This window comes from Oryzias latipes, chromosome 2 (assembly GCF_053564925.1).
Source record: "Oryzias latipes strain Hd-rR chromosome 2, Olatipes_Hd-rR_3.1".
NCBI lineage: Eukaryota > Metazoa > Chordata > Actinopteri > Beloniformes > Adrianichthyidae > Oryzias > Oryzias latipes.
The window spans coordinates 26,352,051-26,366,866 of record NC_136238.1 but is presented as its reverse complement, the minus strand read 5'-3'; the positions used below and the strand labels follow the sequence as shown (position 1 = coordinate 26,366,866).

Below are 14,816 nucleotides of genomic sequence, written 5' to 3'. Positions count from 1 at the left end.
TCTGTTTTCTTTGCTCTTTTGTCATTTTTTTAGAGCTCAACTCCTGACATCATTTTTAGCAATAAAATTCATTTCTGCTTAGTGTGTGATGTTCTGTGTGCGTCTCTGGTCCTGTGTGTGTCTTTGGTTCTGTGTGTTTCTTTGGTCCTGTGTGTGTCTTTGGTCCTGTGTGCGTCTCTGGTTCTGTGTGTGTCTTTGGTTCTGTGTGTGTCTCTGGTCCTGTGTGCGTCTCTGGTCCTGTGTGTGTCTCTGGTCCTGTGTGTGTCTTTAGTTCTGTGTGTGTCTTTGGTCCTGTGTGTGTCTTTGGTTCTGTGTGTGTCTTTGGTCCTGTGTGTGTCTTTGGTTCTGTGTGTGTCTTTGGTCCTGTGTGTGTCTCTGGTCCTGTGTGTGTCTTTGGTCCTGTGTGTGTCTCTGGTCCTGTGTGTGTCTTTGGTCCTGTGTTTGTGCCTTTGTGAAACGTATCAAAGGGATTTGATTATTTAAAAACCTGTTATTGTAAAAATCATGTTTAGGTCTCATAAAACATTAAAAACTAAATTACAGAACTCATCACTATTCCAAAAATATTTGGCATTTTTCTAATTTTGTGCAACACCAACAGTAAAAATCCTCCAAAATCCTCAATACTTTAATAAACAAATGATCGATTGTTTATTTATGGTCTGAAAAAGTGCAGCTGTTTTCCAGCCTGCATTACCTGCTGTCTTTATTTATAAGTAACTATCACCAACTAAACAACCCAAAAAAATAAATGGATATGGAAAATACAGACAAGTATTAAAAATGTCTGCAATAGTTAGTGAAGAATGACATTATTAGAATGAGCTGAGTAATTGAAGCCACCCAATGATCCAGGTGTTGCGCAATGGTCTCCGTGTGACGTTTTACCTCGCAATCTGCGCCCACTACCCCTCCCATTCTCTTTCTCACGGACACGCGCCTCTTTCTCAAAGGCGGGAGCTCCGATTCGCAAGTTTCAGGCCGTTCCATATTCTGCCATATATTTCACAATAGCAGAACTAAAGTGCATCAATTACTAATAGCAAGCACTGAATCACCCCCTCTACTATCCAGGCAAGTACCGTTGCACTAGAGTCTTAATTCACTGTCCTCTTACTTAGTAGTGGCTCCACTGGACATGTCCGAATCCGCTACCTGTGCCCCATGCTAAGCCCAACCCTGGTTTGTTGAGAAGGACACTCACATAAGTTAGCCGACAATCATATCTGTCTGTTAACTTTGAACACACCCACCACCAGCCAAACAGCATTAACCTCACTTCTGCTCATAGTTCCCTCACTTATGGTGAGCGATTTAACATACCAAGATTCCCCACTTCCCATCAGTCTTAAAAGCTGAAGGCGGGGCTAACCCCCAGATTGCCCCAATACATTGATTTGCTATATGAGCAGTGCTATTTTTGAAACATTCCCGTTAAATGATATTTACCCCTCCAATCATTTTTTACATTCTCGCTTTAACTGGGATGGTGATCTTTGTGTCTTTTGTGGAAATGATGTAGAAACTGTGGAACATCTTTTCTTTGAATGTTTTCATGTAAAACAGTTTTGGTCTTCTTTTCATAATTGGCTTAAATCCAAAAATATCATCATTAACCCTTTAAATTGGAATACAATTAAAATTAAATTACAATTTATTCACAAAAATCTGGACTTTCTGATTAATGTACTGATTGTAATTTCAAAGCATTTTATTCATACTTGTAAATTCTTAAAGGTGAAACCTCACATTAATGGATTACTCAACCGTCTCAGCCTATTCTCTAAATCTTTACATTACATGAATCATAAGAATGCCCAGACATTGTGTAATTTATTTGATCTATTTAAACTTTTGTAATAGACCCTTATTTTTATTGATTATTTTTTAAGTTATATTTGTTTTTATATTTGTTTTTTTGTCTACCTTTATCTTTTGTTGTCATTGACAGACATGCCGTGATTGTTTGTTAAGTATTTGCTCCAATTAAAAAAAAAGAAAGAAATTCTGGGTGCATTCCCTGCGGGCGCCACAAGGGGTGCCCGCGGGCACAGGGTTGGTGACCCCTGGTCCAGACAAAAAGACATCAATGTTTGAAAGAACTGGACAGTCAGCAAGCTAGACATTCAAATCAGACCAAGTGTAGGAAGATCTGTTAGAAGATTTAGTGACAGACGTCAGACAAAAGACATCAGTCAACTGGATGTCCATAAATATACCAGATATTTACAGAAAAGCTCCCAAAGTCCCACACAGACTACAGCTGTGACATCATCAGGCAACAACAAAATACCAACAAAGATTTCCTCAAATTTAAAAACTAAACATATGAATGACTCTAATCAACTGGATATCCATCCGGTTGATCAGAACTACATCCTAATCAGGTCCATCAAAGCTGTCGTGTTTGCTCCAGAAAGAGAACATTGGTCCATAGTTTTTAAATCCATTTAAGCTCCGCCTTCCAACCCATTTCTACTGAGAAGGAACCAAACACATGCAGATTAGAACAGCTGGAACAGGATGAGGGGGAAGGCTAAAGATTCAAGTCTGTTTGTGAGTCAAAGATAGAATGAAGACAGAAATCAATAGAAAACACAGAGTTGATTCAAAAGAGCATTTATTAGATCCAAACAGGCTGCAAGAATTTTACAGACAGCTTTCAGTTTGAAGCCTTTTGACACTAGGATGCAGTTCTGCAAACAGCCAGCAGGTGTCTCCCTTCTGCTTCAATGCAGTTGGTGTTGTTGCAGCAGCTGCATCAAAGTGATTCTCTGCATCCAGAGGCTGTCATTCCTCACTAAGATCCACTGTTCATTCATGTCCTCTGGAGAAAACAGGCTTTATGCTCAGAAAGTTTCTACTAGTTTAGACATTCTAGAAAATGAGGAGATTCTACTGGATTTAGATGAAACTTCTTTAAAACTGCAGCTAAAAATGCTGTCAGCATGAAAAAGAACAGAGTTTTACCCACAAAACACCAAAGAAAAAGGAAGTTCAGTCACAAAACTGTGGAAAACATCAATCAAAGCAAAACTCTGAGTCTTTCAAACTGCATGAGTCAATATTTGATCATCAACAGAACAGAGATGATCGAAAAATGATCAAACTGAGAGACTTTTGTTCACTAACTGAGATCAGACGGGATTTCTGCTCCAAAAACTGACATCAAAGGACTTGAATCCAAACCAGTGAGTCATGTGACCACAGCGTTTGTCCGTGTCTCCACTATGAACATTCTGGTCACATGACCATGTTGGAGGTTTCTGAATGAAACTCTGTGTTTGTTTGTCAATGAGAGTTTCTGGAGAACAGAAATCAAGTGAGAAACATCTGGAGCCAGAATCTTGTGATCCAGAGTTCTGGTTCTGGCCCTATTCCAGAGACAGAGACAGAGACAGGATCCAACCCCTGACCTACACATAGATCTATGTCATCCAGAAATGTTCTGTCTGATCAGTGATTCCCTCAATCCTTGATTGGTCCATCCCAAACTCACATCTGACCATCAAATGTAGATCAAAGAAGAAAGTGATGATCTAGAAAAGAATCTGTTTGTCTACAGGTCTGTTTTTCTCCAGATCCTGGAGCTGCTGAACATCTGAATCCAACCCATGTTTCAGATCAACACTCCAATTTAGAATGAGAAGAGGAAGTGCAGTTCTCCATCAGTCCACCGGGGGAGCTGCAGCACAATAACTGTCCTCTTGATGCTGAGAGAGACAGTGGAGCTGATCTCAGATCGGTTCCTGCTGCAGCTCTGACACTCATCTCCACTTCCTCTGATTCCTCCATCACTCTGCTCTCCACCTCCCAGGAACACCGTCCAGTCACAACATCTCTGCAGACCAGCTGCTGCAGCTGCTCCTCTCTGCTCCTCCAGAAGGAACATCAGTCTTCTTCCTCTGAAGAGTCTTCATTATCCCACCTGCAGAGAGAAAGTAGAGAGACAGAGATGAAGGAGTGTCTCCTGATCCTGGTCTGTCAGTCAGTGATGCAGCACAGCAGCAGAAAGAGCAGCAGGAGCTTCAGTCCTGTTCAGAGCAGCAGCTTCCTGTCATCTTCACCTGTTGGAGCTTCTGCTGCTCTGATTGGCTGACTGTTGTCCTGAAGCCTGTCATCATTCTCCTCAGAGCTCCACTGAGAAGCTGCAGCTTCACAGGAAACTCTGCATCTTTGCTCTCAGACTAACTTTAGGACCAAACATCTGGAAGCAGCTGGACTGACTCCAACCCTCTACTGACCTCAGAGTCTGCAGTTTGGAGTTTGGACTCTCCACCAGATCCTGAAGCTGCTGAACATCTGAAGAATGAAGGTTGTTCCAGGTCAGGTCCAGTTCTGTCAGGTGGGACGGGTTGGACTTCAGAGCTGAGACCAGAGCAGCACAGCTGGACTTTGACAAACTGCAGTTCCTCAACCTGAATCCAGAACAAAGAGTTGAGTTTAAAGACAAAGTTCATGTTTTTCATCCTTCACTTCTTCTAAAGAGTTCAGAGCTGAAGAAGATCAGAAAGTTTAGAAAAAGTCCAAAGATGTGAAGCAACAGCAGCAGATCAGAAGAGTCCAGCAGAAGCAGAGAAGAAGAACATTCAGGAACATTCAGGACAACATGCAGCTGCTTCAGGAAAGAAGTCCAGATGTGAGAAAGTCAAACATCAGCCTGTGGCTGCATCCAAACCAACTGATGTTTCTGCAGCAACAGCAGGAAAAGTCCACTTCCTCTTTCTGCTCAGCTCTTCTCCAAACAGCACTGAATCATGGGAGAATTTCAGCAGCATGATGCTGGAAAGTCTTCCTCCCAGTTTTCAGGAGATGATCTTCCAGTCCTTCTCTGCTGCAGCCCTTCAAGCAGAGACTTTCAGCTCCAACAGATCAAAGCAGAGAGAAGAAGGCAGTGATGAGGAAGAGTCAGCAGCAAATGTTGGACATTGATCCCTGATCCATGACTTCAGCTCTGAATGAAGAGTCAGAAGCTGCTGGGAGCTTTGATGGATGATGTTTGTGGATGAAAAGGTGAGGATGTTTGTGGAGGATGTGTCTGTCAGAGCAGCATCCAGCTGCAGGAAAAAAAGAAGAAGTTCTTCTGCAGATCTTTGAAGAGAACAAGCAGCTGCAGGAAGATGCTCAAAGTCAAAGTCAAAGTCAACTTTATTGTCAATTCTTCACATGTGCATCACATACAATGAATCGAAAATCCGTTTCTTACTCTCTCGCGTCTGTTCAGGGGAAGAAAAATAAAAACAAAGTATACGTTTAAAATAAAATAAATAAGTAAAAAGAAAGAAAAAGATACAATTTACAATATACAACATAGGCAATTTGCTATAAAAGTGCGAGTGCACTTAATGCAGTGTCTCAAGGCAGCGGGGGGGGGGGTTAGTTTGAGCACTGTTCATGGGGGGATATGGGTGGTGGGTAGGTGGAGAGGGGAGAGGGTGTTTAGCATCCTGATGGCCTGGTGTGTGAAACTGTTTCTGAGTCTGGTGGTCCGGGAGCAGAGGCTCCTGTACCTCCTCCCTGAGGGCAGAAGGCTGAACAGGTTGTGTGCAGGGTGGTGTGCATCCTTGATTATTGTTAGTGTTTTGCGGGTGAGGCGGGTGGTGTATAAGTCCTGCAGGGAGAGGAGTGGTGTTCCAATGATTCTCCTGGCTGTGTTGACTATGCGCTGCAGGGCTTTCCTGTTGCTATGTGTACAGCTGCCCCCCCACACAGTGATGCAGCTGGAGAGGATGCTCTCGATGGTTCCTCTGTAGAATGTGGTCATGATGGCTGGTGAAGCACCCGATCTTTTTAGTTTCCGCAGGAAGTAGAGACGTTGTTGACCTTTCTTTGTCAATGATGTGGTGTGGGCGGTCCAGGAGAGGTCCTCCCTGATGTGTACCCCCAGGAATTTTGTGCTGCTCACTCTCTCCACAGCAGTACCATCAATGATCAGTGGCAGGTGTTGAGTGTTGCCCCTCTGAAAGTTGACAACAATCTCCTTTGTCTTGCCGACATTTAGCAGGAGGTTATTGTCTCTGCACCATTTTGTCAGCAGATCCACCTCTTCCCTGTAGTTGGTCTCATCGCCCTTGGTGATGAGACCCACCAGGGTTGTGTCGTCTGCAAATTTCACAAGGTGGTTTGTGCTGTGGGTTGTTGTGCAGTCGTGTGTCAGCAGGGTGAAGAGCAACGGACTAAGCACACAGCCTTGGGGTGCCCCGGTGTTGAGAGTGATTGTATTTGAGGTGTTGTTGCCGGCTCGTACTGTTTGTGGTCTTTGGCTGAGGAAGTCCAGTAGCCAGTTGCAGATGGGGGTGTTAACACCCAGCTTGTCCAGTTTGCAAATGAGTTGCTGTGGTATTATTGTGTTAAATGCGGAGCTGAAGTCTATGAACAGCATTCTCACATATGCGTCCTTTTTGTCTAAGTGGGTGAGAGCTGGATGAAGAGCAGAACAAATGGCGTCCTCTGTCGATCGTTTGGGTCGGTATGCAAACTGAAAGGGGTCCAGGGTGGGGGGAAGAGTGGACTTGATGTGTGACATGACTAGCCTTTCAAAGCACTTCATGATGATGGGCGTTAGTGCTATGGGGCGGTAGTCATTGAAGCAGGATGGTGATGGTTTCTTTGGCACAGCGATGATGGTTGTAGCCTTGAAGCATGATGGGACGATGGCTTGCTCCAAGGAGATGTTAAAGATGTCTGTGAAGACATCCTTAAGCTCTTCTGCGCATTCCTTCAGCACACGGCCTGGGATATTGTCTGGACCCGCTGCTTTCCGTGGGTTGATGGTGGAGAGTGTCCTCTTCACGCTGGTAGTTGTCAGGTGCAGAGTTTGATCCTGGGGGGAGGGGGGCGTTTTCTGTGGGTGTGTGCTGTTTAGTCCTTCAAAGCGTGAAAAGAAGCTGTTCAGGTTGTTGAGAAGGGGGGTGTTGTTCTCACAGCTCTGCGGTGCAGGCTTGTAGTCTGTGATGGCCTGGATGCCCTGCCACAGGCTCCGTGCATCTCTGCTGTCGTTGAAGTTGGAAGAGACTTTGTGCATATAGTCCTTTTTTGCTTTCCTGATGTCCCGGGACAGGTTGGCTCTTGCTGTTCTTAGGCCAGCTTCATCCCCTGCTCTGAAGGCATTGTCTCTGGCTCTCAGTAGCCCTTTGACTTCCCCTGTCAGCCAGGGCTTCTGGTTGGCTCGAATGATGATGCTTTTTGTGTGTGTCACATCATCGATGCACTTTGTGATGTAGGAGGTTACTGTGTCTGTGTACTCCTCGATGTCCGTCAGGTTGTTGTAGGTGGCAGTTGCTGCTGCAGATCAGAATCTGGTCATTTATGTTCACTGTGGGTCAACACAACTTTGTCATCATTTTGATCTGAACACAACTGAAACATGGAGTCTGACCTCAGAGTCTGCAGTCTGCAGTCTGGACTCTCCAGAAAACACCACAAATGAAGAACTCCTAAATCCTTTAGGTTCTGGTTGTAGCTCAGGTCCAGTTTTGTCAGATTAGACGGGTTTTTCTTCAAAGCTGAGACCAGAGCTTCACAGTTGATCTCTGACAAACTGCAGTTCTCCAATCTGCAATCAGACAGAAAAGTGTGTTCAGGAGCAGTGATGCAGCTGGAGGTCCAGGACCTTGGTCCATTCAGTCAGGTGGGACCCGCCCTGATGACAGACTGACAGATGACATTTTCACTGTTTGCTCATTTCTTTTGGATTTTTACCCAAAAACATGATCAGGAATGAAAATGCAATATATTAGAAAATGACTTGAAATGAAGTTTAAACAGACGAGGAATTGAAATGTCATTGATCATCATGAATTATTCATGACTACATATTTACAAACCAATAGATTTAAAACTACCATTTTAAAAATGTACAAGGCTCTGACTCAGTGCAAAGACCCAGGTTTCAGCATTTTTTAGTATTCAGAAAAATTTCCTGAATAAAACAAAAATTATTTGCGTTTTTTTAAGTGACAGTTTTTTTGTTCTGGTGTTGTTTTGTATTGTGTTTAATAAAGTTCTAAAAGAAAAAATCTGTCCCGAGCGATGAAACCTGTTGGGATGACCCAGCAGACTTGGCTAAATTCAAAGAGAACGTTGCAAAAGACATGGAAAGCCGTGAGGCTTAAATGAACATCATATGGCTGAGGACAGCAACTGCCCCAAAGAACACTTTGTGTGTCTTTGCTGTTCTAGTGACATTCAAAGGAAGTGTCTGTTCTAGATTCAATATTTAAAGATCTTTTCCAAACTATTTTCTTCAAATAGATTTGATGTAGAATCCTTTGAATGGTTTTCTAAAAACTAGAAGCTGAAAACTAATTTGGATGCCAACTTGAACTTTCTACAGGCCGATCTGTGAACATTTTTCTGACATGAAATGGATCCGTGTTCTAAAATAGGTTGGAGATCCTGATTTACAAGATCCTGATTGAAACAGATCAGTTTCTATCAATCATCAGAACAATCAATTCAATTGATAAAGAAAATCTGAACCAATCATCAGTTTGTTTCAAACACGGCTGTAGACAGAAAATCTTCCAGTGAAACATCAGAAAGTTCTTCACCTGATCCGTTCTTCTCTTCCTTCAGGGAGTTCAGCTTCTTTACTGACCTCAGAGTCTGCAGTCTGCAGTCTGGACTCTCCAGAAAACCACACAGATGAAGAACTCCTGAATCCTGCAGGTTCTGGTTCCAGCTCAGGTCCAGTTCTGTCAGATTAGACGGGTTTTTCTTCAGAGCTGAGCCCAGAGCTTTACAGCTGATCTCTGACAAACTGCAGAACTCCAACCTGCAATCAGACAGAAAAGTGTGTTCAGGAGCAGTGATGCAGCTGGAGGTCCAGGAACTTGGTCCATTCAGTCAGGTGGGACCCACCCTGATGACAGACTGACAGATGACATTTTCACTGTTTGCTCATTTCTTTTGGATTTGGACCCAAAAACATGATCAAGAATGAAAATGACATAGATTAGAAATGACTTGAAATCAAGTTAAAACAGTCGAGGAATTGAAATGTCATTGATCATCACGAATTATTCATGAATAAATATTTACAAACCAATAGATTTAAAGCTTCTATTTCAAAAATGTCCGATTTCAACAAATAAATAAATAATAGTAATGGATTAGATTTATCTGTGCTTTTTCTTGTTGCTCAACGCGCTTACAATGTGTCCGTTATTCATTCATACTTGGTGATGGTTAGCTACTGATGTAGCCACAGATGCCCTGGGGCAGACTGACAGAGGCGTGGCTGCCAGTTTGTGCCTACGGCCCCTCTGACCATCACCGGGACATTCATGCACATGCACACACCAGTGGAACCACACTGGAGGTTCATGATTAAATAAATAATAAATAAAATAAATAAAATATAAATATAAATAAATATGACCTTTTACAATCACACAATCAACCAATAAATCTCTCATATATATGTAAAAAATCATTAAATTGTAAAAAACCTGCACACAGATTTTAAATTAGTCATTTTATTATTAGATATATTTCCTTTTGCTTTTAAAACCTGCTCAGTTTACAGCATTTTAAAATATTAATTTCATCATGTTGAATTTTATTATAAATAACTTTTTTTAGAACCTCAGATTTCAAAATCAATATTTTCCAAAGTAGCTTTGTCTTTATTTGACATTGCTGTTTTTCAGAATGACTTATTTATTTCACAATTATTAAAATCAAATCCTTTCTCTCTTCATTCTTTATATGTGTGTGTTTGCACATAAACAGGACCAAGTCAGTTAGCAGTCATTTCATGTGTCATTTTGTAAATGAATATGCAGTGTGTCGGGAGATTGCAGAGAATAACATTAAGTGAGGTTCACTGAGTCTGCTGCTCCCTAAGTCTTTCTGATCCCAGAAATCTTTTAGGATCTTTTTCAGTTTCTTGGTTTGCTGATCCAAACGTAGTCCTTTGGCCAGGTAGCTCCGCCCCCAGCCTTGAACATAAACTACCTGCAGAGGTTCTTCATTCTAACCCAACATAGATTTAGTGTCTGTTTAAGCAACAGAACTGAGAGCCAGAAGCTAACCTAAAGACTATGTAAAATGAAAGACCTGGTTCTGATCCAGGCTTGGTTCTGAATAATCCCCAGATCCTGGTCTGTAGGAAAGACCTGTCAGTCTTCTGCAGTTTGACCTCCTCATTTCTCTTCATAAGGAGCTGCTGCTCTGTGGGTCAGAAATCTGCTGCAACTGTTTGTCCATTGAAATCTGCAGTTCTGGGATTGATTCATGTTTTCTTTCAAAGAACACAGAAAACATGAAATTCTCACAGATATGAACTTCTGGATGAAGTTAGGTTCTCCTGTTTAGTCTGGTGCAAAAAAAAACGTGACGTTTAAAACCATTAGATAAGGAAAAACCAGGACTTTTAACTGAAACAGAATTCTGTTTTCTTTTACTTCTATACAACAGTCCTCTGCTGTTTCCTCTGCACTAACGTCTATCTGATACTTTCTCCTGAATCAGAGAAAAACAGACAGAATTTCTTGTAGAGAATCAACATTTAAGTGCAACTTGACCTGAGAGTCTCCAGTTTACAGTCTGGACTCTCCAGTCCAGCAGACAGCAGCTTCACTCCTGAATCCAGCAGGTTGTTGTTACTCAGGTCCAGAAGTCTGAGTCTGGAGGACTGAGAGCTGAGAACTGAAGACAGAGCTGCACAGCTTCTCTCTGACAGATAACAGCTTCTCAGTCTGTAGAAAACAAAGACAGACAGCAGTTATTGAATCTTTCATGTTTCCACTCAGATTCATTTGTTCACTGAAAGTGATTTTCCTGATAGTTCTTACAGAGCTTTGTTGGAGGCTTTGACCACTGGCAGCAGCCTCAGAAGAGCCTCCTCTGAAGCAGAATATTTCTTCAGGTCAAACTCTTCCAGATCTTCTTCTGATGACAGTAAGATGAAGACCAGAGCAGACCACTGAGCAGGAGACAGTTTATCTGGGGAGAGACGTCCTGACCTCAGGAACTGTTGGATCTCCTCCACTAGAGAACCATCATTCAGTTCATTCAGGCAGTGGAACAGGTTGATGCTTTTCTCTGCAGGCAGATCCTCACTGATCTTCTCCTTGATGAACTGGACTGTTTCCTGATTGGTCTGTGAGCTACTTCCTGTCCGAGTCAGCAGACCTCGTAGGAGATTCTGATTGGTCTGCAGTGAAAGACCCAGGAGGAAGCGGAGGAACAAGTCCAGGTGTCCATTTGGACTCTGTAAGGCCTTCTCCACAGCACTCTGGTAGAACTGGACTGGATTTCTCTGTTTCAGTTTGAGAATCTTTAAGGATTTTTTCTTCTTTTGTTCCTCCATGAGGTTGAGTTTGGAGGTGATGAAGGTCAGGTGGACATGAAGAGCAGCCAGAAACTCCTGAACACTCAGATGGATGAAGCAGAAGACCTTGTCCTGGTACAGGCCTCTCTCCTCTCTAAAGACCTGTGTGAACACTCCTGAGTACACTGAGGCTGCTCTGATATCGATGCCACACTCTGTCAGGTCAGATTCATAGAAGATCAGGTTTCCTTTCTGCAGCTGCTCAAAAGCCAGTTTTCCCAGAGAGTCCATCATCTTCCTGCTCTCTGGACTCCAGTGAGGATCCGTCTCAGCTCCTCTATCATACTTGACCTTCTTGACTTTGGCCTGAACCACCAGGAAGTGGATGTACATCTCAGTCAGGCTCTTGGGCAGCTCTCTTCTTCGTCTTCTCTTCAGCAGATCCTCCAGAACTGTAGCAGTGATCCAGCAGAAGACTGGGATGTGGCACATGATGTGGAGGCTTCGGGATCTCTGGATGTGGGAGATGATCCTGCTGGCCTGCTCTTCATCTCTGAACCTCTTCCTGAAGTACTCCTCCTTCTGTGGATCATTGAACCCTCTGACCTCTGTTACCATGTCAACAAACTCAGCAGGGATCTGATTGGCTGCTGCAGGTCGCGTGGTTATCCAGAGGCGAGCAGAGGGAAGCAGGTTCCCCCTGATGAGGTTTGTCAGCAGATCAGCCACTGAGGTGGACTTTCTAGGGTCATTTAGGATCCGAGTCTTGAGGAAGTCCAGAGGAAGTCGACACTCATCCAGACCATCAAAGATGAAGAGGACCTGGAAGTCTTCAAAGCTGCAGATTCCTGCTTGTTTGGTTTCAGGGAAGAAGTGATGAACAAGTTCCACCAAGCTGAACTTCTCCTCTTTCAGCACATTCAGCTCTCTGAAAGTGAATGGAAATGTGAAGTGGAGGTTCTGGTGGGCTTTGCCTTCAGCCCAGTCCAGAGTGAACTTCTGTGTTAAGACTGTTTTCCCGATGCCAGCCACTCCCTTAGTCATCACGGTTCTGATTGGTTCTGGTCTTCCAGCTGGGAGTTGGAAGAGCTCTTCTTGTCTGATGCTTGTTTCTGCTCTGTCTGCTTTCCTGGATGCTGCTTCAATCTGTCTGACCTCATGTTCTTCATTCAGCTCTCCTCTTCCTCCCTCTGTGATGAAGAGCTCTGTGTAGATCTCATTCAGAAGGGTTGGGTTTCCTGCTTTAGCCATCCCCTCAAACAAACACTGGAACTTCTTCTTCAGACCAGATTGGACTTCATGTCGACAAACAGCAGCAGATCCTGAATGAAGACAACAAACAGTAAATCAACTCTCTGCAGCCCTGAATGATGAGGGTTTGAATCCCTGTGGTTCCATGTGTTCAGACATCAGGAAATCTTCATTTCTCAGCAGCTGAAACCTTCAGAGAAATCCTCTTACTGCTCTGCAGTCCATCAGCCAGCTCCTCCTGCTTCATTCTCCTCAGGAAGTTCACTGTGATCTTCATCAGTAACTCTCTGCTGCTCCTCTGCTTTTCATCTTCATCCTCTACTTCATCCTCATCCTCCCTGTGACTCAGAAGCTTCTGGATCTTCTTCAGCTCCTTCTTGACAAAATTGACAATGTTGTCCTCCAGCAGCTGCAACAGAATTCCAGATGAATGAGCCAATCAGAGTGAAGTCATGGAGCCAAACATCAGCTCCATGTCCAGTGCAGCATGGAGACGACTGTGGACAGAATGATGGGAAAGTAGTTGTTGTTCATGTACAGACCAGAAAGATGGAGTCCAGCTGTGTTTGATGCTGCTGGACAGACGGACCACTGGGAGTCTCTGAGCTCTGCTGGTCCAGTCTGTGGAGAATCAGCAACAATCAGATCCTACTGGACCCACTGGTGTCCTGCAGACACTCAGTAGAATCTACTAGATCTATTCTGTGTTTGTGGAGAAGCTCCAACACTCACTGCTGCACATAATGGAGATAGAAATGTCTGTGAGGAAGAATGTTTCCATAAACTCACCTCTCTGCACTAGAAGATGATTTAAAGTCGATGAGACCACGCTTTGACCGGTCACTCCTGAAGGAAACACAGTTGGGTTCAGATCCAGATCCAGTTCTGAGTCTCTGATGGATCCTGCTGGAAAAACATTTGTTTAGTTAGAAGTGAGTTTCTTTCATGATGGTGTTTGATGAGTTCTTTGGATTTGGATCATCTCAGATCATAAATGCATCATGAATGCTGTTGTTTTCAGAACAGCAATGATTCCAACATTCATTCTGACTCACAGATGAATCAGAGTCAAAGTCAACTGGATCATTGATTCTATAGCTGCCACATTTTCTTTTGAATTTAGTGTGTCTTTTTGATGGGTTTTAAGATTACTTTAAATGTGTAGTTTCACAAGCCACCTCCAGATGTCGCTGCAGTCTAATTAAGTTAGAATAAGCAGAGAAGGAAAAAGAGACAAGAGAGCACGACGTAAGGCAGACGTAAAATCCAGAAGGAAGATCAGCGTCAGGCAAGAAAAGAAAACTAAGAAAGAAAAGAGGTTCTAATTCCCAACGAGGTTCTAATTCTCTTTTTGGCAGCATACAGCCAACGAGGTATGTTTATGTGGCAGGCAGAGGGCCACTTGATTGAGGTCACCTGGCACACCAGCTGCTTCATCAGCAGAGGGCTGATAAAAGCCTCTGTCAGTAGAGGTTTAGACACAGCCGTTGGCTGTGTGCAGGGCCCTGACCATAGCCAGGTTGGTTTGTGCTTTGGTCTCCTCCAAGTTGCTGCTGCACCATTCTTGTTGTTACCAAACTGTGTAATTAGCAGGCAGTGTTTGGCCGCTCATGCGACTCCTGTGGAGAGTCCTTCTAAGCTGCAGGAGCAGGGGCCTGTTTCAGAAAGGAGGTTAAGTGTAAACTCTGAGTGCGTTAACCCTGAAATCAGGGAAACCCTGGGTTTTCCGTTTCAGAATGGGAGGTTTGTTAAACCAGAGTAAACAGAGTAAGTCAAACCCGTTTCTGAAAGAGAGGTAACTTGTACTCGGAGTCAGTGTCCATGGTTACTTATGCTGTGAACCTAACCTGGTCGGGAGCAGGTTTTATTCTCTAAACTCAAGGTTTCTGCCGGTCCCCTCCCCTTTTTAAAGACGAAGCGGTATTTTTCGCTTTAACCTTCATTGCCCAAATGTCCGTCACACAGAGACGGTCTAAGTGACAAGAATGGCTTGTTCTTTTTTGGAGGACCCAATAGACGAGGAGGCTGCATTAATTCGTAGAGAATTACATTTACGTCGTGTGAGGATTTTGAGAAGACTCGATTTTTTGTCCTTTCCCCATACGTTTTTGTTTGAGCGTTACCGTTTTTCGTTGCAGTCAATTACATATATACAATGAAAACAACATTAGATAGGTATTGCTATGTAGATGTTTCATATGTCAAATATTGTCAACAAAGCCTACATCCATGACATGCTCACATTGGACCTGATTGAATTATGTTTTTATACTTCATTTTTAGCTGC

At 43.4% G+C, this 14,816-nt stretch overlaps 2 protein-coding genes across 2 annotated transcripts in view; one reads left to right on the top strand and one right to left on the bottom strand.

Moving 5' to 3' along the window:
• LOC144987897 (ribonuclease inhibitor-like) overlaps positions 1–14,816 on the top strand; it is a 177,086-nt gene that overhangs the window by 63,399 nt on the left and 98,871 nt on the right. The window lies entirely within an intron of this gene.
• Positions 2,604–14,816, bottom strand: part of LOC144981373 (protein NLRC3-like) — a 210,696-nt gene continuing 198,483 nt past the window's right edge. The window contains exons 9-14 of the mRNA XM_078934286.1: positions 10,800–12,600; positions 10,530–10,703; positions 8,600–8,776; positions 7,379–7,555; positions 4,245–4,418; positions 2,604–3,928 (exon numbers count right to left, since the gene is read on the bottom strand). Of these exons, the coding sequence (XP_078790412.1) occupies positions 3,892–3,928; positions 4,245–4,418; positions 7,379–7,555; positions 8,600–8,776; positions 10,530–10,703; positions 10,800–12,600 (2,540 nt within the window). The 3' untranslated portion in view covers positions 2,604–3,891. The remainder of the gene's footprint in view (positions 3,929–4,244; positions 4,419–7,378; positions 7,556–8,599; positions 8,777–10,529; positions 10,704–10,799; positions 12,601–14,816) is intronic.